We start from the raw sequence: 26,948 nt of genomic DNA on the forward strand, positions 1-26,948 counted from the left end.
TTCATCAATTTTGTACAGTGATCAGAATTTGCTAGCAAGCCTACTTAGAATTCAGGGTACACCAGATGACAAAAGTACTCTGCTAACCATTTTTATGCATGAGAACATTTAATTCTTCCAGCAGAGCTATGAAGAAGGTGATAGTATTGGTAGAAGATCAACTAGAATTATTAGGAAACGCAGGTTCAGGACAGTTATGTAATTTGTTGGGATACTTTTTACGTATTAGTGTCAGAACCAGCACCCACACCATGTCAGTCAGACTTTAAAGTGAAAGAAGTTAAGCGATAGACATTGTCTCCTCTGAATAAGTCCAAAATATTCACAAAGGTAGTGACAAAATTACAAAGCTCTACGATAATTTAGAATGGTTAATTATGCTCTAAGTCCTATCAAAAAATGTAAGTGTGTAGTACACTCTGGTTATGCATGTATTACAAATGCTGACATCGAGACCATAAAATACAACTCTGCTGCAGCATAAATTTGATAAGGAACTAAGGCATTTATTTACTCTAATAAAATTAATAATTTCATTATCCATACTTTTTTTTTTGCTAAATATCTGAGACATGGGGAAAGATTCAGATGATGGAGAGTCTCTTCAAAAATTGTCCAGGAAGATTTAGTAGATGTCTCCTTTTTTCTAGAAGATACTTTTGTGGGAAGTAGAGGCATCCTCCAGCAATGGCTTTAGGACCACAGTCAACATACTATGGTTGGTGCTCAATAAGGGACTAATACTGAAAATAATGATGTTTCTCTATGATAGCAACACCCCCCCACTGCCCCCAGACAGAGACTGAAAGAATCGGAACACTAGAACGAGAAATTTGTTCAAGCCCCTCATAGATGTACAAAATGTGATTTTCAATGTTAAAGGGTCCATCAGAGGCACAAACGGGTGAAGACAGGCCACTGACTGACAGTCCCCAGATCTTTCTCTTAATCTTCCCTACCTGCTCATCTCATTCAAAGCTACACAGGAAGTTGCCTACAAAGACTTCCAAACTTCGCCTAGAGCACGCTCATCTTTCACAGCCAACTGGCCTGCTTGACGCCTTCCAGAGAACTAGCGGGGCACTTGAAGCCACTGCATAACTAACGGCAACCACTTTCATTCGTCCCATCCTTTCAGAGGAGCCTCCAAACCTTTTCACGCAGAATGGCTCAAGCATTTCCACACTGTCCGCCCACGGCCATGGCCTGTGGGTTCAGACGCGGAAGGTGCTGAACCAGTGTTTAAAGGCAGCAGGGTTTAGGTTGAGGCATTGCAAAGCCTCTGGGGCGTGAAGGGACTGAAGATACTAGAATAAACAAGGAGCTGGGCTGCTGCTAGGTTCCTGTCCTCTGCCCGGACGCTATGCTACCCAGTGCAAGTGTATTTACACCTGCAGTCTAACAGGAAGATACTTTCTATGCCCTGTTAATGTTTCTAATTAAAAAAAGGTTCTTAATGGTTTAATGTGTTGGAAATGTGTTAAAAACATGTTGCCCTCTGGCAGAGCTATTTTAGAATTAGAACACTCTAATTTTTCCTTGGTAAATAAACTTAGATTAAAAATAAATTATGTTCCATTCAATGAGGTCTTTGACCTGCATTCATTCTGAAAAACAGCCACTGTCAGATCTTAGACGAGCTCCCACCTGCCCCTGTGTGCCTGTGGGTCAGCTGTGTAAGTCCAAACATGTATTGTAACGCTGGCAACAGTTTTATACAGAAAAGACAAATCTGGATGTCCTTGATTTAGGAAGAAAACAAATGAGGTTTCGGCAGAGTTTAATTTCAGATCAGACTCATTCCAATCTGAATGTTTCTTTTTCTCTCACAAAAGGAATAAGAATAATATATAAATAGACACAGAGAGACCAGCCTTCAGTAGAATGTAGGAATCCACAGTTCAGGCTTCATGTAAGGCCCCCTTGTCAAGAAACCCGTCGTCACTAATTTTCCATATGTGAATCTCATTCAGGTGTATTTAAAATGAGTCACTCCAGTGTCACATTTAGCAAATACAGGGAATTAATATTTCAAAATGTGAAAATTCATCAGGAGAACCCTCACTTAAAATGGAGTCAGGAGGCCAGAAGAGGGAGCTCCCACACAGTACCACTCAAGGTCAATTACAGAAAAGATAGTCAATTACAGACGCCAACTGAAGTCCTCAACTAAAAAGAATTATTAATTACAGGAAGAAATGTACACTGCATCCCAAACAGAAATTGACTACCCCAGCAACTCAGCCAATGAGAAGCCACCACAACCCTGAACTCCTGCTTTTTCTCCAATGGACTGTCATTCAAAATGACCTCTCCCAATTTCCTCCTTTTTCCCTATAATGTTTATCTCCTTGACTGTTGTATTTGCCAATGGACAACCAAAGCAGAGACATCCTGTAGTGCAGTTCTTTGGCTCTTCCTGAATCAACTTGTTTTGCTGGTAAAATAACTGGCTGTTTTATTTTCAAGGTCAAGAAAGCCAATATTAAGCTAAATCTTGTCAGATTTAGACTGGACCTGGTAGGACAGAGGGTGTGACTACATAAGCTTTCTAAGAGATGTTCTCAGGGAATATGATAAAAGACCACGTAGAATTTGAACCTTGTAGTTAGCAGAACGTTCCCCAGTCCAGGATGCTGGGCCTCTGCCCTGAAGGACTGTTGAGCCCTTGTTTGTGGATGCACGTGTCCATCAAAGCAGATGGCAAGGATGCAAGAGAGCTACACAAATACATCTGTTCTAGTGCAACAATTCAGCTGCCATCACAAAGGACACGAGATACACGAAAATGTACACCATAACGAGTTGGGCACAAACTCAATCTCTTACAGACTAAAGAGCACTGGAAGGTGAAGTGACTTGAAGTAGATGAGAAGTATGTTCCCTATCTTCTGTCACTGAAAGTACTACAGATAAGATAGCAATAACTGCATGTTAGCAAAGCAATTAAGAACAAAAATTAGGGGCCAGTCTGGTGGTGCAGTGGTTAAGTTCCCACGTTCCGCTTCGGCGGCCCGGGGTTCACCGGTTCGGATCCCAAGTGCAGACATGGCACTGCTCTGCAAACCATGCTGTGGTAGGCATCCCACATATAAAGCAGAGGAAGATGGGCACGGATGTGAGCTCAGGTCCAGTCGTCTTCCTCAGCAAAAAGAGGGGGATTGGCAATAGTTAGTTCAGGGCTAATCTTCCTCAAAAAAAAAAGAACAAAAATTAATTTTAATGTAACACATATTTGAAGCTCTTACAGTTATGTAAAAGGTTTCAACAACTCATATATAAAATAAATATACCCTTCTATGCAAACAGCTATAAAAATTTACCCACCATAACTAGTTTAAAAGAATGGTACTGTATAAAGAAAACCCTCTGCTTTCTTATATAGCACGCTTTATTCTCGACAAACAGAGGCTGACTACTGACGGGAGACACCACCACTCATAGCATTTACTTGTACTGTGACTCTCTGGAGACATGGCAGTACTACCTGCTTTAGTAGGCAAGACTGCCATACGTCAGAGAGATGAAGCATTTCTAAACTCTGAAAATTATTAATTTAATTAAAAACTAAAGTCACTGCTTAAAGTATCAAACTAGTTTGCAAAGAATCACATAAACTAAGTATACACAGTACAATTATCAGAGTAATTAAAAAGGTGCAATCCTATATTTTATAAAATGGGTGAAACTTGAGGACACTATGCAAAGTGGAATAAGCCAAACACAAAAGGACGAATTCTGTATGAGTTCTCTTACGTGAGGTACCTAGAGTAGTGAAATTCATAGAGACAGAAAGTAGAATGGTGCACACCAGGGCCTGCGAAGTGGGGAGAGCAGGGAGTTACTGTTTAATGGGTATAGTGTTTCAGTTTTGCAAGATGAAAAAGTTCTGGAGATTAGCTGAATGTACCTAACACTATTGAACTATACTCCTAGAAATGGTTAAGATGGCAAATTTTGTATTATGTTGTTTTACAATTAACATTAAAAAATAATCTAATAAAAAATCTCCTGCCCCTCCATTCTTTCTCTCTCTATTTTCCTTCACAGCATTTATATTATACATGCATATATATATTTGTTTATTGCGTGTACACTTCCTCCCTCCACTAGCCCCAAGTACATCAGCCTGAAGGTAGGATCTTGCCTTGTTTCTCCACCATCAGGGCCTGGAACAGTGCTTTGTAAATATGGGTGCTCAATAAATATCTTATAAGCACATTTTTAAAAGCTACAATCATCTCTTTTTTCCAAAGATTTTTAGTTATCTTAATTCTAAAGAACGCATTTCAGCTGAGCTTTTTCTTTTATTCTCACCCATCTTAATTGTTAAGTCATTAGTTTATCATCATCCTTCTTTAGCTCCTGGGGCCAATTAGCTAGCCACTTAACCACAGTTAAACAATAACTAGGATACATAAAGAGTAATATCCCAAAATAAAACACATAAGAAGTCCACCGTGAAAATTAATCTAGCAGCATCACCTGTTTCTCTTTTACAAGTACTTACCACTTAATGGGTTATTATATATAGGCTGCACATACTTATAAGAATGTAAGATATAATAGAAAACACAAACTAAATTGCATTTTGCTTAACTGGATACTGAAGTAATTTCAGCTCTCTGGGGTTACCCAACTGGAGCTGAACTGCAGAGCTGGAAAATAACTGGATATATGTATACATCTTGAAAACAGCTCCTGACTATAATCATTTTTTTTAAATACCCCATATAGGCAGACCATTTTATCATCTGTAAAATGCTTTGACAGATAATATCTAACCTGATCTTCAAAAACACCTCAGATATTGTCTGGGCAGTTGTCTCTGCCGCTATTTAGAGACGAAGAGGTGGACCCAGAGAAGCTAAGGGATTTGATCAAGGTCGCATGTGGACAGCCTGTGCATATATTTGAAAATAATTTGCAGAAGCACAAGAAGAGCTCTGGAAGCACACTACAACACAATTCCTGAAAGAGATCTGCCCAGGTAATGAGACTGTGTCTACAAGCTACACGTGAAAATCAATTCCATTGCACAGCAATGGGCAATAAATAGTGATCTGGCCATTTTAATGCAAGAAGTGAAATGCAGTTTCATGGGTGTCACCAAAACACGATCGGATTGGTTTCACTGGTGCAGCACAGAAATGAAAACAGAGAGCTTGTCCAAGAGAAACAGATTTCACAGAAGAAATGAGAGAATGATGCCTGTCATAAATGCAGCGCTCAATTGCAGGGAATTCTGTGAGCCCATAATATACTACAGTGGTCCTCAGATTTTCAGTTTACCAGATAAATAATATTCCTAAAACACTAAGGCAATAAAATCAGGTTGCCAACATCTAATTCTTTTGAATGAAAATGTTAAAAGATCAAAAATTTTTAATAGCAGTTAGCTTTTTTCTTTTTAAAGATTGGCACTTGAGCTAACAATTGTTGCGAATCTTTTTTTTTTCTGCTGTTTCTTCCCAAATCCCCCCAGTACATAGTTGTATATTATTAATTGTGGGCCTTCCTATTGTGATACGTGGGATGCCACCTCAGCATGGCCTGACGAGTGGTGCCATGTCCACGCCCAGAATCTGAACCAGTGAAACCCTGGGCTGCTGAAGCGGAGCGCACAAACTTAACCACTCGGCCATGGGACTGGCCCCCAGCAGTTAGCTTTTATCAACTACTTGCTGTATGTAAGGTTCTTTTCTAGGTGCCTTATATGCAAGAGCACATTAAGGCTTCACAGCCACACTACGAGATATATCCCCTGTTTTCTAGATAAGGCAACAGCAGCTCAGAGAACATACCCACACTCACATGCACAGCTCTGGGCAGAGTCAGAACTCAAACCCAGGCAGCCTGGTCCCACAGCCTGTGTTCTCCACTGCTGACTCTGGCTCTAATACCCACCAGAATTATCATTTCAAAAAAAGGTTATTTTAGCACAAAAGCCCGGCAGAAAATCTCAGAATAGGAGTCAGTCCCTCAAGTTTAATCTATTCAGCAGGATTAAAAACTCACTATTTTCCCCCTTTTGCTCCAGTTTTTGCAAACATCATCACAGACCTCCAGTGGCCTGCAGAGGAGAAGCATGATTATGGAGTATTTGGACAAGAATAAAATAAAAGTGAAACTCAAAGGCTTTCAGGGTGAAACAGATGACGGAGTACTTCATTAGACAGAGAACACCATGTGAACCATAGGATTTTCATGTTGAAGAGATCTTCAGGGGCAACCAGCAACACCTCTTCTGAAGACGAGGCCTTCCATAAAGTCCAGTTCTGCTTGGACGGATCAGCCGCTGGAAACTCACTATTCATGCCTCAGTTCTTGTTAGATTTGCACAGAAACCCTGTTCTTCCTCAGTGCTTTTCTCAGTTCTTTCCATCATTCCTCAATGGTCAAGCAAGGTTCCAGAAGCTTTCCTAGCCTAGTTGCTTTCCCTTGAGCACAGTCTGTTTTGTGCTCCCTCTTTTAAAACACTGGACCCAGAAACAAATGCGATAATTACAGGAAGACTAAGACTATCACCTCCTTCAACACAGGCATTTTGCTTTCTTAATGCAATCTAGGATTATATTAGAGGTTTTCTTTGGGTGGAGGAGGGTGAGGCAATGGCATTTCAGATTGATTAATATAATTCATATTGTAGATTTGTGTGCATTTAAGCCAAATCCTCAAGCTTTTTTTTTTTTTTCTATATACGCTGCTGCTAACTATTTTTACTTTAATTTCATACTAGTACTCTTGGCTTTTTAAGTCACCCAGGATAAATGTAGCATTATTCCCACTACATGGGATCCTATTAGGTTCATCCACTGTTTAAGCCTGGCCAAGGACATTTTCCATCTACTTTGTGGAATGCCTGGAGTCTCTCCCAGGTTATGAGATCTATGAATTGCCCTTTATGAACCTGAATGCTCACAAACCTTCTGAGTAACATTCTGGGACCACCATCAAATTTCCAGTCTATAGTTTACAGCACTTGTCTTCTTTTAACTCAGTCCTGCTTCCCACAAGTTCCCACTTCTCACCAACAGCAGTCACCAGGCTTATCTGAAGATTTTCTCAAAAGCCTCAAGCCAGGAAAGGGGGAAACTATATTTCTTCATCCAGTTAAGTCTCATGGGACGTCACTTCCTCAGCCAACCAACACGTCTTCCCTCTCCTTTCTAACTGTGTCTCTTCTCACCTAACAGACTTCTATTTCGCAAGACTGATTTGCCCACTACAAGTGTTTCAAAAATGTTTAATGCCAGTGGGCGACATACTGGGAACACTGTTGACTGAAGCAAGCAAATGTAAGAGTAAAACAGGCGCTTTATCATCAGCTTCCTTGCTCAAGTGAGGTGTAACGCCATGGCCAAAACAGGATGCCTCAAAATAACACTGAAGAGGAATAACAGTAAACTCACTGCTGACAGAGCATGCTTAGAGGAGGATGGCAGATCACGTGGGCTTCTATTTCCCCACCTGTAATCAGGGGAGCACAGTATCTGCCCTGGATACTTCACAAGGCAGTTATAAAGTAAGTAACAGACCCAAAAATAATCCTACGTCAATCAATACTGCAATATTATGTAGTATTATACATACTATTGTTTGCATTACAACACATGATAAGATAATATAAAAAGTTATTTCACAAAATGGAAGGGAAATTTTATTAAATGAAAGAGAGAGTGGAGGTAGTATGGTTTAAAGAAGTGAAGAAGAGAAAGGATTATGAAACTCGTTTCTCCTTAGAACCACCCACCAGGGCTGTGGACATCACCAGCCCAGAACAGCAGTCCTTATTCAGAGACTCCGCACTGAGGACAACGTGAGCACAGGGGTGTGGTGTCTGGGAAACAGACCCAGCGTTGGCTAAAACAGGCCCGTCATTGCACTCAGTAGCAGAAAAAAGGTACCCCTGAATAAAAAAGGTGCCCGTTCCCTTTTCTAATGAAAATTTTTTTAAAAAAACAAAAAAACAGGGTCTGGCCCAGTGGTGCAGTGTGTTAAGTTCGCAAGTTCCACTTTGGAGGCCTGGGGTTCGCCGGTTCGGATCTCCGGTGCAGACATGGCACCGCTTGGCAAGCCATGCTGTGGCAGGCGTCCCACATACAAAGTAGAGGAGGATGGGCACGGATGTTAGCTCAGGGCCAGTCTTCCTCAGCAAAAAGAGGAGGATTGACAGCAGATGTTAGCTCAGGGCTAATCTTCCTCAAAAAAACAAAAAATAAATAAATAAAATTAAAAAAACCAAAAATTTTCTATGAGTTTTTAACCTGTGGAAATAGTTTACTGTAAATTATGAAGAAACAATGAAACAGCTACAACTGTTACGGTTTAATCATTTCTCCTATGAGACAGTGTCAGACTGTGCTCTGAGTACTTTTAAAACTTAGAAAAAAAAAGAAACATATTGATAAATGTCTTCTTAAATAATTCTGTCTGAAGAATCAATTAAGTCCATAAAAACGTATGGAACCTCCTCACCTCAGCCCACAGTTCAATATAGGGATTGTGCATTTAAATGATGAATGGACACTTTAGCATCCCAATATACCATTTCTCTCTGCTTCCTACCCAAGGGCAGCCCTGTGGAAACAACACTATAAGCCCTCATGGGAGCCTTCTTTAGGTTTTGATTTTTCTAAGACTACGTTTCTCTCTCCATCAACCCTCCTTTTACTTAAGCTGCAGAACGAGTTCAGCACAGTCGATCAGAACTTGATAATCTAAACTTAAAGACTGCATGAAGCTCACAAATCACCTGTGCTTACTTTACAAATGGGCCCCATGTCATTGGCAAGCAGCCCCTCCATTAAATATCCATCAATAAAAACACAGCTCTAAAGCTATCTCTAAGCTGGAATCTATTATTCCAAAGCCCCTCCAGGCTACAAGCACATTAACTGTGAAGATAAAACAAAGGGATCAGGATGAGAGCATCTGACCTATGAGCAGACAGCATTAAAGTGACAGTTCCTGTCAACCTTAGGGATAATTCAATATGAACTATGTGATACTCATGGAAGGTGTAAATTAAGAATAGGAAACAGGGGCCGGCCTGGTGGCACAGTGGTTAAGTTGGCACATTCTGCTTCGGTGGGCTGGGGTTCGCTGGTTGGGATCCTGGGTGTGGACGTGGCACCACTTGTCAAGCCATGCTGTGGTAGGTGTCCCACATATAAAGTAGAGGAAGATGGGCACGGATGTTAGCTCAGGGCCAGTCTTCCTCAGCAAAAAGAGGAGGATTGGCAGCAGATGTTAGCTGAGGCCTAATCTTCCTCAAAAACAAACAAAAAAAAGAATAGGAAACATAGGGGTGGAGGTCTCCTGAGAGATACCAAGCCTTGAGGTCCCGAAGTCCATAGGGCTACTGTTCACAGGTGGAGGGAATTTTTTTGTGCCTGTACAGATTCTGACAGAGCTGAGGGAAGCCTGCTGGCCACTCGACAGACACCAGTGCTGCAGGTCAATGCCCAGAACCAGGACAGTTAGTTCCAGGTTTCCCATACTCACCGGCACACTTTGTTCTTGTTCTGAGAGCTGGCCCAGGAGATCCAGTACCACCCTCCCCGGGCCTGGTGAGAAGCACACTGATCTCATACTCTGTATCCGGGTCAAGGTGCCCAATTTTATAACTCGTGGAATCCACTGGCTGCCGGTCATTCCAGCTCCCACTTGCTGTGCAGTACTCTACCTCTCGGGCGACAATGGGTCCATCCCCATTGATGGAGTTGGCGTTGAGCTGTATCCACAGGTAGGTCGCCCCTACAGAGGCAAGCTGAGGTGGGGCAATGGGAACAGGTGGTTCTGAAAGGCAAAGCAGAGAGCCATGTTTCAGACATTTTGGTCTTCAGTTTAGAAGAGCTAAGTACATCAATTATTAAAACACAGAAGACATTAAAATTGCAGGAATGAATTGAAGAGAATGGTTTTGTTCAGGTTAATAATAAAAAGCATACTGATAAAGATTTTCACAATGTTCAGATTTGTGAAATAAATCATCTTTAAAACCCAAGCTTGCAGGGCCAGCCCAGTGGCGTGGTTGGCGCACTCTGCTTCAGTGGCCCTGGTTCGTCAGCCCGGATCCCAAGCATGGACCCACCCACCCACGCTGAGGCAGGCGTCCCACATATAAAATAGAGGAAGATGGGCACAGATGCTAGCTCAGGGCCAATCTTCCTCAGCAAAAAGAGGAGGATTGGCAGCAGATATTAGCTCAGGGCTAATCTTCCTCACCAAAAAAATAAGAAAAATAAATAAATAAATAAACATTTAAAAACCTAAGCTTGCTCAAGTAAATATACCCCCAATTTCCTTGGAGGACAGAATTCATTTTTCTTTGGCAGCTACATAAACATCAAAAGATTTTTTTTTCCCCCACTAAAAGTAACTTGCTAAATCTCTCTCAAGTGGTAGTATTTAAGCTCTAGGAGGCACTCTGCTGTTGTCAACCCCCTTATTGGAAATGTCTTCAAAATCATCAAAGGTACTAGTTATATCATTAAATTCAGTTTCCTCATATTTATGTTCCAAAAATATCATCACTTTAAAAATATGGCCAAAATTATAGTTTATCTCATCATAAATGCATTTCCAGGATGACTCGTTTCCCAAAAAAACTATCACAGTGGGCTCATTCAGCTCCAGGAGAAGTGAGCAGTCTGGATACTAAAGTCCACCACTGCTACTGTTCAGGGAACTTCCAGTAATGAGTCTTATTAAAGCAGCGAACGGAAAGAAAGCTCTGATGCTCAGCACAAGCTACGCCCAGCTTGATAAGACTCTAAGCAATCAACAGCAAACATTCTTAACAACCCAAGAAAGTCTCTCTCATTGTTTAAAACCTGACACTGACTTTTTCCAGATCATTGTCTGAGAAGGGAGAGAGAGACACCATTGTTTTAAATAGTATTCCCAGTGCATTGGTTAGGCGCTAGCTGAGTGGCTCACTAGGCATCACATAAAGGCATTCCATATGCCAGCGTCAACGTGAGTGGCACCACACAGGATATTAGGAAATAATTGTATGAAAAACATATTTCCATCTTAATGAATCTCCAACTGAGAAAAACATAAGATCTAGTGTTTTTTTTCAAGAATGCTTTCGCAGGTAGTTTGTTCCTTTTGGGTGTGTTTTGTTTTTAACTCCTCATTTAGCTCATATGAATGCACGGAAAATAAAGTCTGCTACGTTCTATCACTGGCATCTGCTGGCTTGCATGCTGCTTCTTCTGTGCTTGCCATGGCAACACAGCCACTTGATCACAGTCATGTTTCCTGCTGAACTGGACCTCAGAGCATCTACATCTGACCTTGGCCCCTGAGACGATACTAGGTGGGTCCCGAGACCAACTAAGAAACCAGTAACATTAGTTGCTGGGATGGAATGTCTTTGTTCTTTTCTGTATCCAAGGTATGATGAGTCATACCAACGTTTTTAAATAGCTGGGGAAATCTCAATAAACTGAGTAAAAATAAGACTCTTAAGGATGAATTATGTTTGGGGTACTATAAATTTAGTGTAAATTTACTAAAATATTGTTCCCATTGTTTATAAACTACAACTTTATGGTAGCTCTTCATTTCTTTAAATAGTTCTGATGCAACTCATAATGATTTAACATCAATTTATATCATTAGGCAAATCGATTCCTTGAACCAAGACATGAAATGGGCCTCTTATACGATATCCTAAGGCATTTATGCAGCCAGGCTGAAAGAGTAGTTAATTACTTTGAAGTTGCAAATGCTAGCAAGGGTTGCTGAACTGCCATTCAAAATACAACTCATGGGCAAGGCCACAAGGTTTAGTGAGCAAACCAATTCATTTACAACTTTGTTACTAGTATCCTGAAATAGACATGACTTTAATGTTTGTTTGTCCTGAGAATATTTTCTCTATTTATTCCCTACTAAGAAAAGTACCAAACTTGTTAAATCAAATGAAAGATTCAACTACAACCTGGAAATAATTGAGACAGATATTCAAAGGACTTTTGAGGTGCTGGAAGAATCAGTATTATAACAACTCAATATCTAAATTTCGAATAAACTTTCCCAAAGTGAAGGAAGGAAGGAACTCAATCTATACTAAGTGATAAAAAGCAATTTAAAAAATTTAATTCAAACAGAAGTGAAAGGACACCATAAAAGTAATTCTAAATGAAGCCAGCAATGATGAAATTTATATACATAGAGATACATACACTACATCTAATTGATACATATATATGAATGTCTAATATATATCTCATATAATTAAATGTTATTGATACATATGCATACATACATGCACTGTGGAGTTTATATGAAATATTTTTATGTCCTTGATTACCAAAAGCAGTAGTAGACATGAATAAGAACAGAGTGATGGTTAAAACATGACTTGGGCTTCATTTGGGGGCTGGCACCAAGTCATTGTGTGACCTTGTGAAAGTTACAAACTCTATGGACTTCAGTTTTTCCCATTTTTAAAAAATTTGCACTCCAAATATTACATGTATGTAAAAAGTATTAAATTATATACAGGTGGCTAAAAAAATGTCATTGTATATTTTAAAGTAATTATCTTAAGGTAGTACTTCATTAAAGATAACATGCTAGATTCTACTAGCATGTTACCTTTAAAAATGAAACATATGAAAAATATGGCTATAAAATTCTAAATGGAAGAAAATTCAAATTTCCAATCTGAGCCATAACTGCAAGCCAGTTGTCACTGGCTTTGGCAGTGTACAGGGATGGAAAGAGGTGCCTGGACATTTTTATCACCATGAGCCAAGCTATCTCTACACTCTCATGAGACAGGGAAACGTGCTGCATAAACGTGAATAAAAATCCATTCATTCTTTGTGTTCATGCTTGTTCTGGAAGGCTAGAAATTTCTGATTTACTTATAGCTCCCAACAAACAGATTTTTCCACAGAGGCGATTTTTAGAGAAGTTACTAGGATTTGCATCCTGCTGTTCATGGAGCAGAATGCCTCAAGAACACGGGCACCAGCAGGTCATGATGAAGCACTGTAGCAATGATAAATCAGAAGACAGAACACAATCACAAAGAACTGAACCAAGATGAAAACTAAGTCATAACCCATTCTTCACAGAAATAGAACAAAGAATCCTAAAATTCATACGGAACAACAAAAGATCCCGAATAGCTAAAGCAATCCTGAGAAAAAAGAACAAAGTTGGAGGCATCACAATCCCAGACTTCAAAATGTACTACAAAGCTACAGTAATCAAAACAGCATGGTACAGGTACAAAAAGAGACACACTGATCAATGGAACATAATTGAAAACCCCGAAATAAAAGCTCTTATGTATGGACAGCTTCAACAAAAGAGCCATGAACATACGATGGAGAAAAGAAAGTCTCTTTAATAAATGGTGCTGGGAAAACTGGACAGCCACATGAAAAAGAATGAAAGTAGACCATTATCTTACACCATACACAAAAATAGACTCAAAATAGATTAAAGACTTGAAGGTAAGACATGAAACCATAAAACTCCTAGAAGGAAATACAGGCAGTACACTCTTTGAAATTGGTCTTAGAAGCATATTTTTGAATACCATGTCTACTCAGGCAAGGGAAACAAAAGAAAAAATAAACAAACAGGACTTCATCAGACTAAAGAGGTTCTTCCAGGCTAAGGAAACTAGGATCAAAACGAAAAACATCCCACCAACTGGGAGAAAATATTTGCCAATCATATATCCAAAAAGGAGTTAATCTCTAAAGTATATAAGGAACTCATACAACTTAACAACAAAATAAAAAACAACCCAATCAAAAAATGGGCAGAGGAAATGAACAGACATTTTTCCAAAGAAGATATACAGATAGCCAATAGGCACATGAAAAGATGTTCAACATTACTAATTATTAAGGAAATGTAAATCAAAACTACAATGAGATACCACCTTACATCTGTAAGAAAGGCTATAATTACCAAGACAAAAAATAACAAATGTTGGAGAGGATGTAGAGAAAAGGGAACTCTCATACACTACTGGCGGGAATGCAAACTGGTGAAGTCACTATGGAAAACAGTATGGAGATTCCTCAAAAAACTAAAAAGAGAAATAGGATATGACCCAGCTATCCCACTACTGGATATTTATCCACAGAACTTGAAATCAACAATACAAAGAGACTTATGCATCCCTATGTTCACTGCAGCATTATTCACAATAGCCAAGATGTGGAAGCAACCTAAGCGCCCATAAGTGGATAAAGAAGACGTGGTATACGTACACAATGGAATACTACTCAGCCACAAAAAAAGACAAAATTGTCCCATTTGCAACAACATGGATGGACCTTGAGGGTATCATATTAAGTGAAATAAGCGAGACAGAGAAAGACAAACACCATATAACTTCACCCATATGTGGAAGATAAACAAACACATGGAAAAAAAGAACAGATTAGTGGTTACCAGTGGGGAAAAGGGGAGGTGGGCATAAGGGATAAAGGGGCACATATATATATATGGTGACTGAGTAATAATGATGTACAACTGAAATTTTACAATGTTATAAACTATTATGATGTCAGTAAAAAAAATCCCAGAGCCTGCCCAGTGGCACAGCAGTTAAGTTCACATGTTCCACTTCGGTGGCCTGGAGTTCACCAGTTTGGATCCCGGGTGCCGACCTATGCACCACTTATCAAGCCATGCTGTGGCAGGTGTCCCACATATAGAGTAGAGGAAAATGGGATCGGATGTTAGCTCAGGGCCAGTCTTCCTCAGCAGAAAGAGGAGGATTGGCAGCGGATGTTAGCTCAGGGCTAATCTTCCTGAAAAAAAAAATCCAACCCTCACCCCCCCAAAAGTTAAGTTGTAACCATAATGATAAAGAACTCAGCCCTAGGAACACTGAGGCAGATGCTCTAGTGGATTTGTTGGTAAATGGTGCCCATTTTCTGCATTCCGACTCCTCACTTCCCAGAGGGCCTTCTGCAGAGTAAGGTGTGCATAACTATGAAGAGTTTCAGTTTTCTTATAAATATTAAACTCAAACTCAAATACTAGCCAGGAAGGCTAGTTAAAGTTTCACTACAAACCAAAATTCACAAGAATCTGCGTGGCAAAATATCTCACTCAAGTTGATACGCTGAAGTGCGCTTCCTTACACAGGCCGGTAGTCACTGCAGTAGGTGGACGCTGCCCGGGGTAGGCTCACCAGCAGACCTGTCCTCTCATGAGCCACAGGTGACAGGACTAGCAGCAGTGACTCACAACGGAAGCATATGCCAAAAATAGGTTTTGTAATAAAGGCTATGGCCCCCAGGATTCTGATTCAACATGGGTATGGCAGGGGGAGGGGAGAATGGGTGGGCAGGCATTTATATGTTTTAAAATTTGGAAAGGTAGTACTGACATGCATTCCTAAATGAAGCCCACTAATGTACTGGAGCAGAGAATGAGAATCACCTCGTCCCCCTCCTCCTTCCAACATGGCCTGAAGAGGTGCTGGCTGCTTACTGTGTACACTGTTCGAAGTACCATTCATATACTGTTTGCAGTTGATCCTCCTGATAGCCCTATAGGGTAGGCAACATTATTACATCTTTTTTTTTTTTTTTTTTTTCTGGAGGCAGATTAGCCCTGAGCTAACATCCACTGCCAATTCTGCTTGTTTTGCTGAGGAACAATGGCCCTGAGCTAACACCCATGCCTATCTTCCTCTACTTATATGTGAGACACCTGCCACAGCATGGCTTGACAAGCAGTGTGCAGGTCCGTGCCTAGGATCAAAATTGGGGAACCCCCCCGCCCGCCCCCACCCCTGCTCCTGCCCCCAGCCCCAGAAGTGGAGCTTGCAAACTTAACTGCTACACCACCAGGCCGGCCCCAGTGTCTATTTTATACATGAGGAAACAGAAGCACAGAGGGAGTAAGCCACTGGCCCATGCCCACATAGCTAGTTCTGGGGTTTGAACCCTGCAGTCTTTCAAACTACCTGCATACAGAAAGCTGCTGACAAAAAGAATAGCAGCTCCCAAAGAGATCAATGTGACGCTCCATATTTAACAAATCCGGGGAAAATATTTAAAAAGTAGCCATCATTCTATTCTCCTAGGATGAAACAGCAATTGCCTGTCACGAGTTGTCTAAAAATGCCTTATGGTATATCTAAAAGTCCAATTATTCTGTCTGCGACCTAAACTCTGCAGCCTACAAAAAAATAAAAATTACACAAGCCAAAAGAAACTTATTTCCCCTGCCTTTTCTTCCTCCTCCTCCGCCTTCCTGAATATAATGACTCAATCTTTCAGTCAAGCAAAATATAGTAATAGACCTAACTGCAGCATTATGAATGTTAACTCAGTGTTATCAATATGGCTTGTGTGATATGACTGAGCATTTTTATACTGACACTGCTTCATGTTATTAACCACCCTGCTATCATAAACACCCTGGCTGGTGAATATTTGCATTTTAAGTGATTTCTTATCATTAAAATTTTTCATTCCTTAAAAAAATTTACAGGTTGTAATCTTTGTATACAGAGTTGTCAGGAGAACTTGCCAAGAGTACATTCATTGTTTTGTATGCAACTAAACCAACATAAATAAATAGATTGTTTCAAAAATATTGCTCACATGCAGAATTTGAACTTAAAATGCAATCCATCAACATAGCCTGTTGCCAAACCACTGTTCAGAAACAGACAAGGATAAGTTTGAGCTTTAAACAAATAATGACTCACAACCATTTAACATGTCTATTTTAATAGACTGTTTTGGGGTATAAAAATACATTAAATACCTTTAACTACCAGTTCTGCATAGTTTGATACTCCAACACCTCCTTCGGTGCGAATCATGCAGCGGTACTTTCCCGCATCTCGTTTTGTTGTGTTCACGACATTAAATGAAGCTATGAATCGCCGGGAATTAGTCACCTTGATTTCCTTCAGAGGAGCATCTCGGACGTCAATGCCCTGTGGAAATGAGGGTAGGGAGGACAAGAGGAAACAACATCAGCTGTCATATCACAACAGTAAGACACCTGATGGCATGTTATATCGATGTTTCTTCCATCCAGATCTTGGTTTAGTCGTTTATTACCCACAGGGTAGGAAACTGAAATGCTGCCACATTCAACACTTTCAAGATTGAAAGACGCAAAATTAAGTGTGCAGAAATGTCTTGTTTTGCCCCTTCAAGATATTAATTATGTTAAATTGACTCAAGAAGAGAAGACAAAAAGCATATGGAAAAATTCCTTATTTTGCTCCAGAACTATTAACATTTGATCTTTTCATAACACTTTATCTTTGTTTTTATGCTTGGCTGGGAAAAAAATTAATTCACACACTACCTTATTACTGAGCTCATTTTATGTATGAACAAACAAACAATTTATCAAGAATTACATTAAAAACCTAAGTAGGCATTAGCATATTCCCTATGGAACAGGGCTGAAGGACTAGTCAAAGCGTCATGACACTCTCCCTGGACAAACAAAACCCAAGCAGTAGACGCTTAACATGACCTGATACTGAAATGCTACAAGAGAAAATCTTCTCCACATCCTACAGACCCAGGACGCCATACAGCAGGTTCCATCACTGGGGCACTTTGTCTTACACTATCCCTGACACACTCATAGTCTTTAGTTACACCTACTTGGAAATGCATCATATGTTTCTTGTAGTTTAAAGTCTCAAAAGAAGGCTACAGACTTCAAATCCATATATTTTTTCACAAGGATCAGGAAAGAGGCTCTCTTTAACATGTTATTTGCAACTATTAAGTAGCAAACAATGGGCACAGACCCTAAGGTTAACACACAGCGCCAAACACTATGTCCATTTATTCACCCAGCTACCACTCTGGGGTGCCAACCACATGCTATCACTGTGTTGAGACACTAGGCTCAGAGTCGTGAACAAAAGAGTGGTTGCTGTGCTCATGGCACTTCAGTTAGTGGGAAGTCTAGGCTTGAAATAAGCACACAGTCACAAAGATGCCCAGGGTGGTAAAGGACAGAGCAGGCGGCTGGCAGAAATCACCATGCGGACCATCTTTAGATATGGAGGCCAAGGGAGGCCAGTTTGAGGAAGCGACATCGGAGCTGAGATCTGAAGGGTAAGTGGGAGCTAACCAGGCACAGGGGGAGGGAGGGAGAGAAAGCATCACTGAAGTCCCAGGAAAAGGTAGAGGAAGCCAGAGAGGGTTGGAAAGAGCTGAAAGCTTAGGATGGAATTAAGGCAGCCAGTGGGACTGGGGAGGCGGGCAAGCACCTGTGCATTCAGGGACTTGCAGGCTATATTAAAATGTACGTGTTTACAGGATGAAAACGTTAGGCTAAAAATAGTAAAACTCATCTGTATTACTTGGCGATTTATGTTACGCAGGCTTTTGGAAGCTTTTATCTGTGGTATTTTCTTTGGCGCTATGTCCTAATGGCCGAGTCTGGGAGTTAGACTGACCAGGGTGCCCAACCTAACTGCAGTGACTTACCCTCCCAGAGCCTCCCTCTCCTCCTCTGTAATGAGGAGAGGATACAACTCACTTTCAGGGTAGCTGTGAGAATTCACGGCTATCTGCAAGGACACTGGCATACTGCCTGGCACCACAGCTCCCCATCCGAATTCTGGACCAACTGAACGATGAGTTCAAGGAGAAAGGCAGATAGGCTGTGAAAATGCCACCTTCATTACTGATGAACCTGATTCTGAAGAATACGGCTGATGTGCAGGAACAATGGGGCTGCTAACACTGAAGCACGAATTAAACAGGCTCACCTACCCAGCCACAGGCCGCACAGAAAACCACAAGGCCTCCCATATGTTGGGTGGTGCTGTGAAACTCAAAGGATGGAGGAACAGAGCTCCTAGAGGGAGTTAGCTCCCGCAGAAGTGGTGGGGCTGTGCACACTCACAGTCTCCTTCCCAGGCAGCTCCCACTTGGGCCGAGAAAAGGCATCAGGAGTGCTACACTAGTACACTCCCTGCCACAGGGAAGGAAACATCAGGGGTGGGGAAAAAGAGTTCCACCAACATCATCTGTAGTATTATCTGTCAAAACAACCTTGTTAATAGCTCTAAAAGTCATAAATAAGAATATGAAGTTCCATATATATCTTATATGTCTTATGTGTCTTTTATTTTTAACTAAATCCCCTAAATTTGGTTTGACAGAGGGCACCAAGAAGCTAGAAAAACAAAACAAAGTCAATCTAGCGTTATTAATTACTACAACAGGAGATAGCATTCCTCTCTGTATTCCATGCACTCAGTCTCCCATTCTCTCCCGAAATAACTAAATCGTCAATTCTACCACCAGGAGTAACATTAGACCTACTACTCTATAAAATTAAGTTTGTCTTTTTTCAAACTAAAGAAAAAATCTCATCTCTAGTTTTGAAAAAAAAAATTAACCCCTAAAGGTAGATTTCATATCCATAGTATTTGTTTTGTTTACCAACAACAAAAGGGCTATCTACTTATTTATTTATTTACTTGTGGCATGAATCATGTAAGAATATACTTTTCTAGTAATCCTGTAATATTTTTCCTAATAGAATAAGCCTATCTCAAAAGAATGTTTATCCAAAAGAATTTTAAAGTATGCAATTATTGTTCCTTCACAACTGTTCAAGGCTGTACTGAGGACACGCAAGTTTAAAACAAACCTCCTTTCTGGATTCTTACATATGCTGAGAGGAGTATCAGTTCACAGTTGTCTTCAGGCCACAGATTTATCCTTTAAAATAAACAGCTTCAAACAAACAACTCTAATGAGTCACATGAACTCTTAGGAATGGGTCTTTCTTCTTAATCCCATGTATTTAATCACACAGAAAGTTAGATTCAGCTTCTTCAAGAGAAATGGTAGGCAGGAAGAAGAAACCTAGTGCTAACTAGCAATCATTTTAGCTTAGGAATGACACCAAATCATAAATATTGTTCAAATCTGCAGGCCATTTTGTATTTAATCATTTGTCTGTGCATGGATCTAAGCATTCACTCAACTAATACTTAGTAGAAATCTTTAATGAGGCGGGCGCCCCATCATATACGGGGAGTATGGAGTTAAAAGAACAATCCCTTACCTAACTGAATTTGTAGTCTGGTTAGAAAAACAGAAAAAGAAGGCAATGATTATAGTACAGAGCAATGAATTGCCTAATACAGTGAACACTGGAGAGAGGTGTGAGGGTTGGCTTTCTAGAAAGCATGACTTGAGGTCAGGCTTGAGGATGATACGAGTTTCTCCTTCTTTCTTTCTTCCTCCTATACAGGAGTGAAGGAGGAGGAATGGAGTCCAGTGAGTGAGAAGAGCTCTGCAAAAGTTAAGAGCCAAGAGCGCACGGAGCTGCAGGGGAAGAAGAATGTATTCTGTACAGCTAGGACAGAAGTGCTTCTAGCAACAGCAGGTGATGAGGCTAGAAAGATAAGCACAGGATAGACCACACCAGGGAATAGGACATTATAGTTTTTCCTGATGCCACGAATGGAAGGATTCTAGGCAAAAGAGTGACATGAACACAACTACAGGTACAATAATGGACTGAAGGAAAGAGTGTGGGAACCCAATGATGTTAAGCTAAACTGGCTATATTTTTTTCAGAAATCATAGTAGCAAATGACAAAAAAAAAGGAATGAAAGATAGAAAGGGAAGGATTCTAAATACATTTAAGAAATAAAATCAACAAAAAGTGTGTTATACTACAGTAACATCTTTCTCTTCTGCAGACTAAAAGGTCCTCAGGGTCAAGAAACATATCTCATTCATTTTGTATACATGGGTGCAGAAGAAATAGAACTCAATAAATATTTGACGACTCTAGGAATCATAGCCTCAGTGGAAAAAATGTTCCATAGGTAGAACAGAAAAGTGAGGTTGTTAAATTAACAGATTTATATTCCAGACCCTAAAACTGGACAATTAATCTTTATTTACAAGAGAGACCAATAGGGAAAATAAAAGGAAATTTTAGAGTTTCTGTGTGTTCCTCATCAGCAACAGTGCATACCCATCACCACTGTGGTAGGCAGAATAATGGCCCCCCAAAATGTCTACTCCCTAGTCTCCAGAACCTGTGAAAATGTTCCTTCCTATACAAAAGAGAGTTTTCAGGTATAATTAAAATAAGGATCTGGAGATGGGAAGATTACGCTAGATTATCTGGGTGGGCCCAGTGTAATCACAAGGTAGGCAAAAGGTAGGGGGGTCAAATGCAGAAGAAGATGTGACCACAGAAGCAGAATTAGAGTGATGTGCTTTGAATATGGAGGAAGGGAGTAGGAGCCAAGAAATAAAGGAGATCTCTAGAAGCTATAAAGGCAAGGAACAGATTCTCCCCTACAGCTTCCAGAAGGAACCAGCCCTGCCACCACCTTATTTTAGGACTTCTGACCTCCAGAACTATAAGATAATAAAGCCACTAAGTTTGTGATTATTTGTTATAGCAGCAATAGGACACTAATACAATGACCATCAAGATAATGAGCAAGCATGTGGCTTTTCAAAGATGCACAGTAGTCACACATTCTGATTTGTTGGGGCTATACAGCAAATTTTTAAGGTTGGTTTAGGTCTTATGGACTAGCAATAGTTCTATTCAAAAGCCATTACCGTAGCCAAAACAAAAGAACAAAGTCAGAAGACTCACATTTCTCAACTTCAAAACGTACTATAAAGCTACAGTAATCCAAAAGTACAGTGCGCTGCATCAAACATATGGATACGGTTATCTTTTTTGAATTAGTGTTTCTGTGTCCTTTGGATAAATACCCAGAAGTGGAATAGCTGGATCATATGGTAGCTCTATTTCTAATTTTTTGAAGAATTTCCATACGTAGTTACCAGAGGAGGGTGGGGGGAGGGGTAATGAGGCACATTTGTTTGGTGATGGATGGCAGTTAGACTCTTAGTGGGGAACACGATGTAGTCTGTACAAAAGGTGAAATATAATGATATACACCTGAAATTTATACAATGTTGTAAATCAATATTACCTCAATTAAAAAAAAAGCATAAAAAAGTACAGAGTAGTACTACCATAAGGACAGACACAGACCAATGTTATATAATGGAGATCCCAGAAATAAACCCTCATATATATGTTCAGTGGAATTTTGATAATGGGAAAATGATAGTCTTTTTAACAAATGGTACACTGATATCCACATGCAAAAAAAAGGAAGTTGCACCCTTATCTTTCACCATATACAAAAGTTAACTCAAAACGGATCAAATACCTAAAATCAAGAGGTAAAACTATAAATCTCTTAGAAGAAAACATAGGGGGACATCTTCATAACTTTGAAATTGGAAGTGATTTCTTAAGTATAATGCCAAAATAATAGGCAACCAAAGAAAAAATTGATAAGACTTCATCAAAATTAAAAACTTTTGTGCATCAAAGGACACTATTAAGAGAGTGAAAAGACAACCAACAGTATGGGAGAAAATATTCACAAATCATATATCTGATATGGGATTAATATCCTGAATACATAAAGAAGTTCTACAACTCAACAACAATAACAACAACAACAAAACAATCCAATTTAAAAATGGGCAAAGGACTTAAGCAGACACTTCCCTCAAAGAACATATACAAATGGCCAATAAGCAAACAAAAAGATGCTCAACATCATTAGTCAATAGAGAAATGCAAATCAAAACCACAAGGAGATACCACTTCATATCCAGTAGGATGGCTATTATCCATAAAAAAGAAGGAAAAATAGCAAGGGTTTGCAAGGCTGTAGGGAAACTAGAACACTTGTACATTGCTGGTGGGGATATAAAATGATGAAATCACTGTGGAAAACAGTTTGGCAACTCCTCAGAAAGTTAAACATAGAATTATCATATTATTCAGTAATTCTACTCCTAGATATAACCTAAAAGAATTGAAAACAGGGACTCAAATAGAGATTTACATGCCAATGTTCACAGCAGCATTATTCACAATAGCCAAAAGATGGACAACAACCCAAGTATCCACTGATGGATGAATGGATGAACAGTATGTGCTCTATCCATGCAATGAAACATTATTTAGCCCTAAAAAGAAAGAAAATTCTCACACATGCTACAACATGGATGAACCTTGACAATGTTACATTAAGTGCAATAAACCAATCACAAAAAGACAAAAGTGGTATGATTCCACTTATAAGAGGTATCTAGAATCAGCAAATTCATAGGGACAGAAAGTAGAATGGAGGTTATGAGGAACTGTGGGGAGAGGGGGATAGGAGTTATTTCTTAATGGTTTTTGTTTTAGGTGATGGAAAAGTTTTGGAAATCAATAGCGGTAATGGTTACACAACATTGTGAATGTACTTAATGCCACTGAATTATACACTTAAAAACAGTCAAAATGGTAAACTTCATGTTATGTATATTAAGCCATCACTATCTACTGCAGTTCAACAGCATAAACTCCAGCTTTTGCACCTACATTTGAAGACTGCTTTAGAATAACCTCTAGTGTAGGTTAAAAATATTTGCAAAGAATAGGTAAAATGTGCTTGGTGAGTTAAATGGAGAATGGAATGAGAGATACAAAGCAGACGTGATATGGCCAAGCAGGGACAGAAGAGGAAAGCAAGAAAGGCTTTCTTCATCCAGGTAAGATGGGGTGAATGCAGAATCCAGATGGCACAGCATTGTAGATGTCTACAAGATGCCAGATACACCTGTATAAACAAAATATACTCAAGGACGACAAAAAGAAATGATTTTTCAAGATTTTTAAACTCAAATGTTCACTACAGAAACATTTTTTAAATACAGGAAATAAAAAATAAAGACATTTAAAACACATAATGTGTGGGGCAGGCCTGGTGGCGTGTCGGTTGGGTCCCCGTGCTCTGCTTCGGCGGCCAGGGTTTCGCAGGTTCGGATCCTGGGTGCAGACCCAGCACTGCTGGTTAAACCATGCTGTCGCGGCATCCCACATAAAGTAGAGGAAGACTGGCACAGAAGTTAGCTCAGCAACAATCTTCCTCAAGCAAAAAGAGGAAGACTGACAACAGATGTTAGCTCAGGGCAAATCTTCCTCACACACACACAAACATAACACATAATCCCATCGCTTAGAGAAATATCATAAATAGTTTAGGATGTTTTAACTTTTTCTTTAACTTAGGATAGTTAACTTTTTCTGTTGCACGTTATTTTAATTTAAATAAAATTTGAAATAGTGGTCCAAAATACAGATAAGGTTTTATCTCTTTGTTTAAACTTCCTGTGATACCTGAAGAATTTTTCATAACATTAGATAATTTCAAAAACATGCTTTTTAAGGCTTCCCACTTTATGGCTGTAGCATATTTATGTAAATATTTCCCTAATGTTATACATTTAAGTAATTTTATTTTTCACTATTATAAATGAGATTAGGACAATCCCTATTTCCTAAAATTATTAGGTCAAAGGGAATAAAAAATTTTAAGTTTTTTTTGATGAATAACATAAGAGGCTCTATAGAGAGCTAGTATCTATTTACAAGAACTGCTTTTTAATGAGAGTTCAGATGGCTCCTAAAATCAAGTTGTTTTCCAACTCCTTTCAAATATTACAAACAGATCAAACAAGACAGAGAATTGGCCTAAATCACTGACCTTTTCTTACTAATACTTCCCAAACAGTATACAATAGAAAAAAAAGTCAGCTTATCTTGGCTAAAAGATCAAATATTAAAAAGAATATTTCTATTTACTTTTGTGGTACTGTATGGCTCCTACAGTATAAATTCAGTTATTCTCTTACTAGATAGCACTTAAAATGGAAATGAATCCCATTTTTAATATTTTAAAGAATGATAAGTTCCTTACAATATTCTGACATGCAGTCTACACTGACCTCTTCCCACAGGACAGGGTATTCCTTGAAATTCACATCTTTAATATCCCTAAGTGGATATTTCTAAAAATGGAATATACAGAGCAAACTAAGTAAGATTAAGTGTGCTTAAGATAATTTAAGTGAAGAGCATGTACCACGACTAAAATGTACACTTAGAATTAGGGACACATGGCAATATTTAAATATCTATAAGATTAATCACTCAGATTGATGTAAACCATTTAAATTGGTGGCATCCCCAGTAGTTTCATACAAGTAGAAAATCCCACTTTGGAAATGAGAGACTGAAGAATAAAAGGAAGAAAGAGGAAAAAGTGAGACACAAAAGAGAAGAGAAGGAGGCAATGACAGTGTAAAGGTGTAAAACTAAGGAATGGAGAGGAGGTGAGCAAAGGGAGAGGAGAAAGGGGGAGCAGGGCAGAGGGAAGGGTCAGAGATGGCAGGGAAAGAGACGGGGGAGGCACAGAAAGGAGAGCAGAGCCACTGCCCACATAATTCACACGAGAAGAAAGACCACTCCTTGGACAATATTAATCCTTTTCCTTTGAAATCCTGACATTTATACTTTAACAATAGTCCTCTTGTTTCTTGATGATGAGAAAAATCTGACAGGTCCAACAGTAACTTTAGGTTCGTATTAGCTCAATTATCAGATAACTCCCATAAAGAAGCAATCTATAGCTGGGTTAACAAAGGAGAAATGAGAGAACATCCTCAGAGCACTGGGCAGGAGGAGGAAGCAGAGAGAGATCTCACTCTTTACTCTGTTAGTGTCAAATCCTGTTTATTGGGCCATTAGGAAAGGAGGAAGACACAGGGTTTGCAGCTGTTGGCAAGTCTTTGGGCAGCATCGCCTATGATATCTCTGTGGACAAGGGGAGAGCAACATGGGACAAATGCCAGGAAAGTCGAGTGGACCAGAAAGCTGTGAACGACCAGAATCCGTGGCTGCCTGTCTGCGTAGATGCGAAAGTGTTTCTGGAGCCTCAGCTCAAGGTTATTTCCGGGACTCTTCCAATACACTTGGAAAAAGTCATAGATGTGTTTGTCAAATGTACAGATATTCAGTGACAATTAACCAGCACATGGGTGAATAAAATGCCATAAAAGAAAAAGGTATCTTTAAAGCCTAACAATAAATTTAAACTAACAAGAAAACATCAATCAAAATAAATGCAAAGCAACCCTGTACTTCCTTGTAAAATCAGACTTTGCAAGGATAACTGGAGACGTGACTTAGCGGCACCCTCATCACCTGAAGGTATACAAAGATTGTGAAGTGGGTTTTTTTAAACCTAATTCAATTTTCAGTTATATTAATAGAAATAAAATATCTGGAGAGGTGGTGATGGGAGACACTCCTGGAAGACAGCATTCTGTTCTGAGCACCCCGCTTTCTGAGGAGCATACAAGAAGGAGGCCTGCTCAGGGGAACATGCACAGGTCACTGGCGTGCTCACCTTCTTTGCAGGTAAACAGCCCGTAAGCATCTGGAAACAGAGGACTCAAGATGGAGAAGGCAGCCCTGTGCTGGCACTGAGAGACCAGGCATGCACAAGAGGGACTGCATGTGCAGGGCATGGCTGTGGAGCTCCATCACTTATCTGAAACTCCTGGGGTAAAATGTAATGCAGAATTCGGATTTGCTTTTGATTTTAAAAAGGTGTGTATACTTGATATTATGCAATGCTCCCAGGAGAGTCAGGGTCAGCACCCCATAACCAGACTCACTGATATCTCTGCATCAAAACATATGAACACTGACTGTAAGGAAGAAAAACAGAGGCCATAAACAGCTTCAGGTCAGTTTAGATCAGGTTTTGTCACCAAAGGAATTACCAAGTGGGCAGGTTTTGCTACTAAATTAGACATAGAGAACTTTCAGTTTTCAGATTTTGGAATAAAAGAATGATCTCCAAGAAAGTACCTAACAGGTCCTATCCACCCTCACACACAATCACTGCACCTCCCCCACTCCCGCCCGCCCCCCCACCCCCACCCATTCTGCTAGTTACCTCGGCTCCAGCCACCCTGGGATCCTTACTGTCTCTTCACCACCCAGGCATGCTCCTCCCTCAAGGCCTCTCCCTTCCTCCTCCTGG

General features: G+C 39.9%; 1 protein-coding gene across 8 annotated transcripts in view; it reads right to left on the reverse strand.

The window, feature by feature from the left end:
• The window catches only part of PTPRM (protein tyrosine phosphatase receptor type M), a 779,977-nt gene that overhangs the window by 400,266 nt on the left and 352,763 nt on the right, over positions 1 to 26,948 (reverse strand). For all 8 annotated transcript variants that reach the window (XM_044773425.2, XM_070513580.1, XM_044773424.2 and 5 more), the window contains exons 6-7: positions 16,777 to 16,951; positions 9,508 to 9,801 (exon numbers count right to left, since the gene is read on the reverse strand). In XM_044773425.2, the coding sequence (XP_044629360.2) occupies positions 9,508 to 9,801; positions 16,777 to 16,951 (469 nt within the window). The remainder of the gene's footprint in view (positions 1 to 9,507; positions 9,802 to 16,776; positions 16,952 to 26,948) is intronic.

Source organism: Equus asinus, chromosome 7 (genome assembly GCF_041296235.1).
Source record: "Equus asinus isolate D_3611 breed Donkey chromosome 7, EquAss-T2T_v2, whole genome shotgun sequence".
NCBI classification, from domain to species: Eukaryota; Metazoa; Chordata; class Mammalia; order Perissodactyla; family Equidae; genus Equus; species Equus asinus.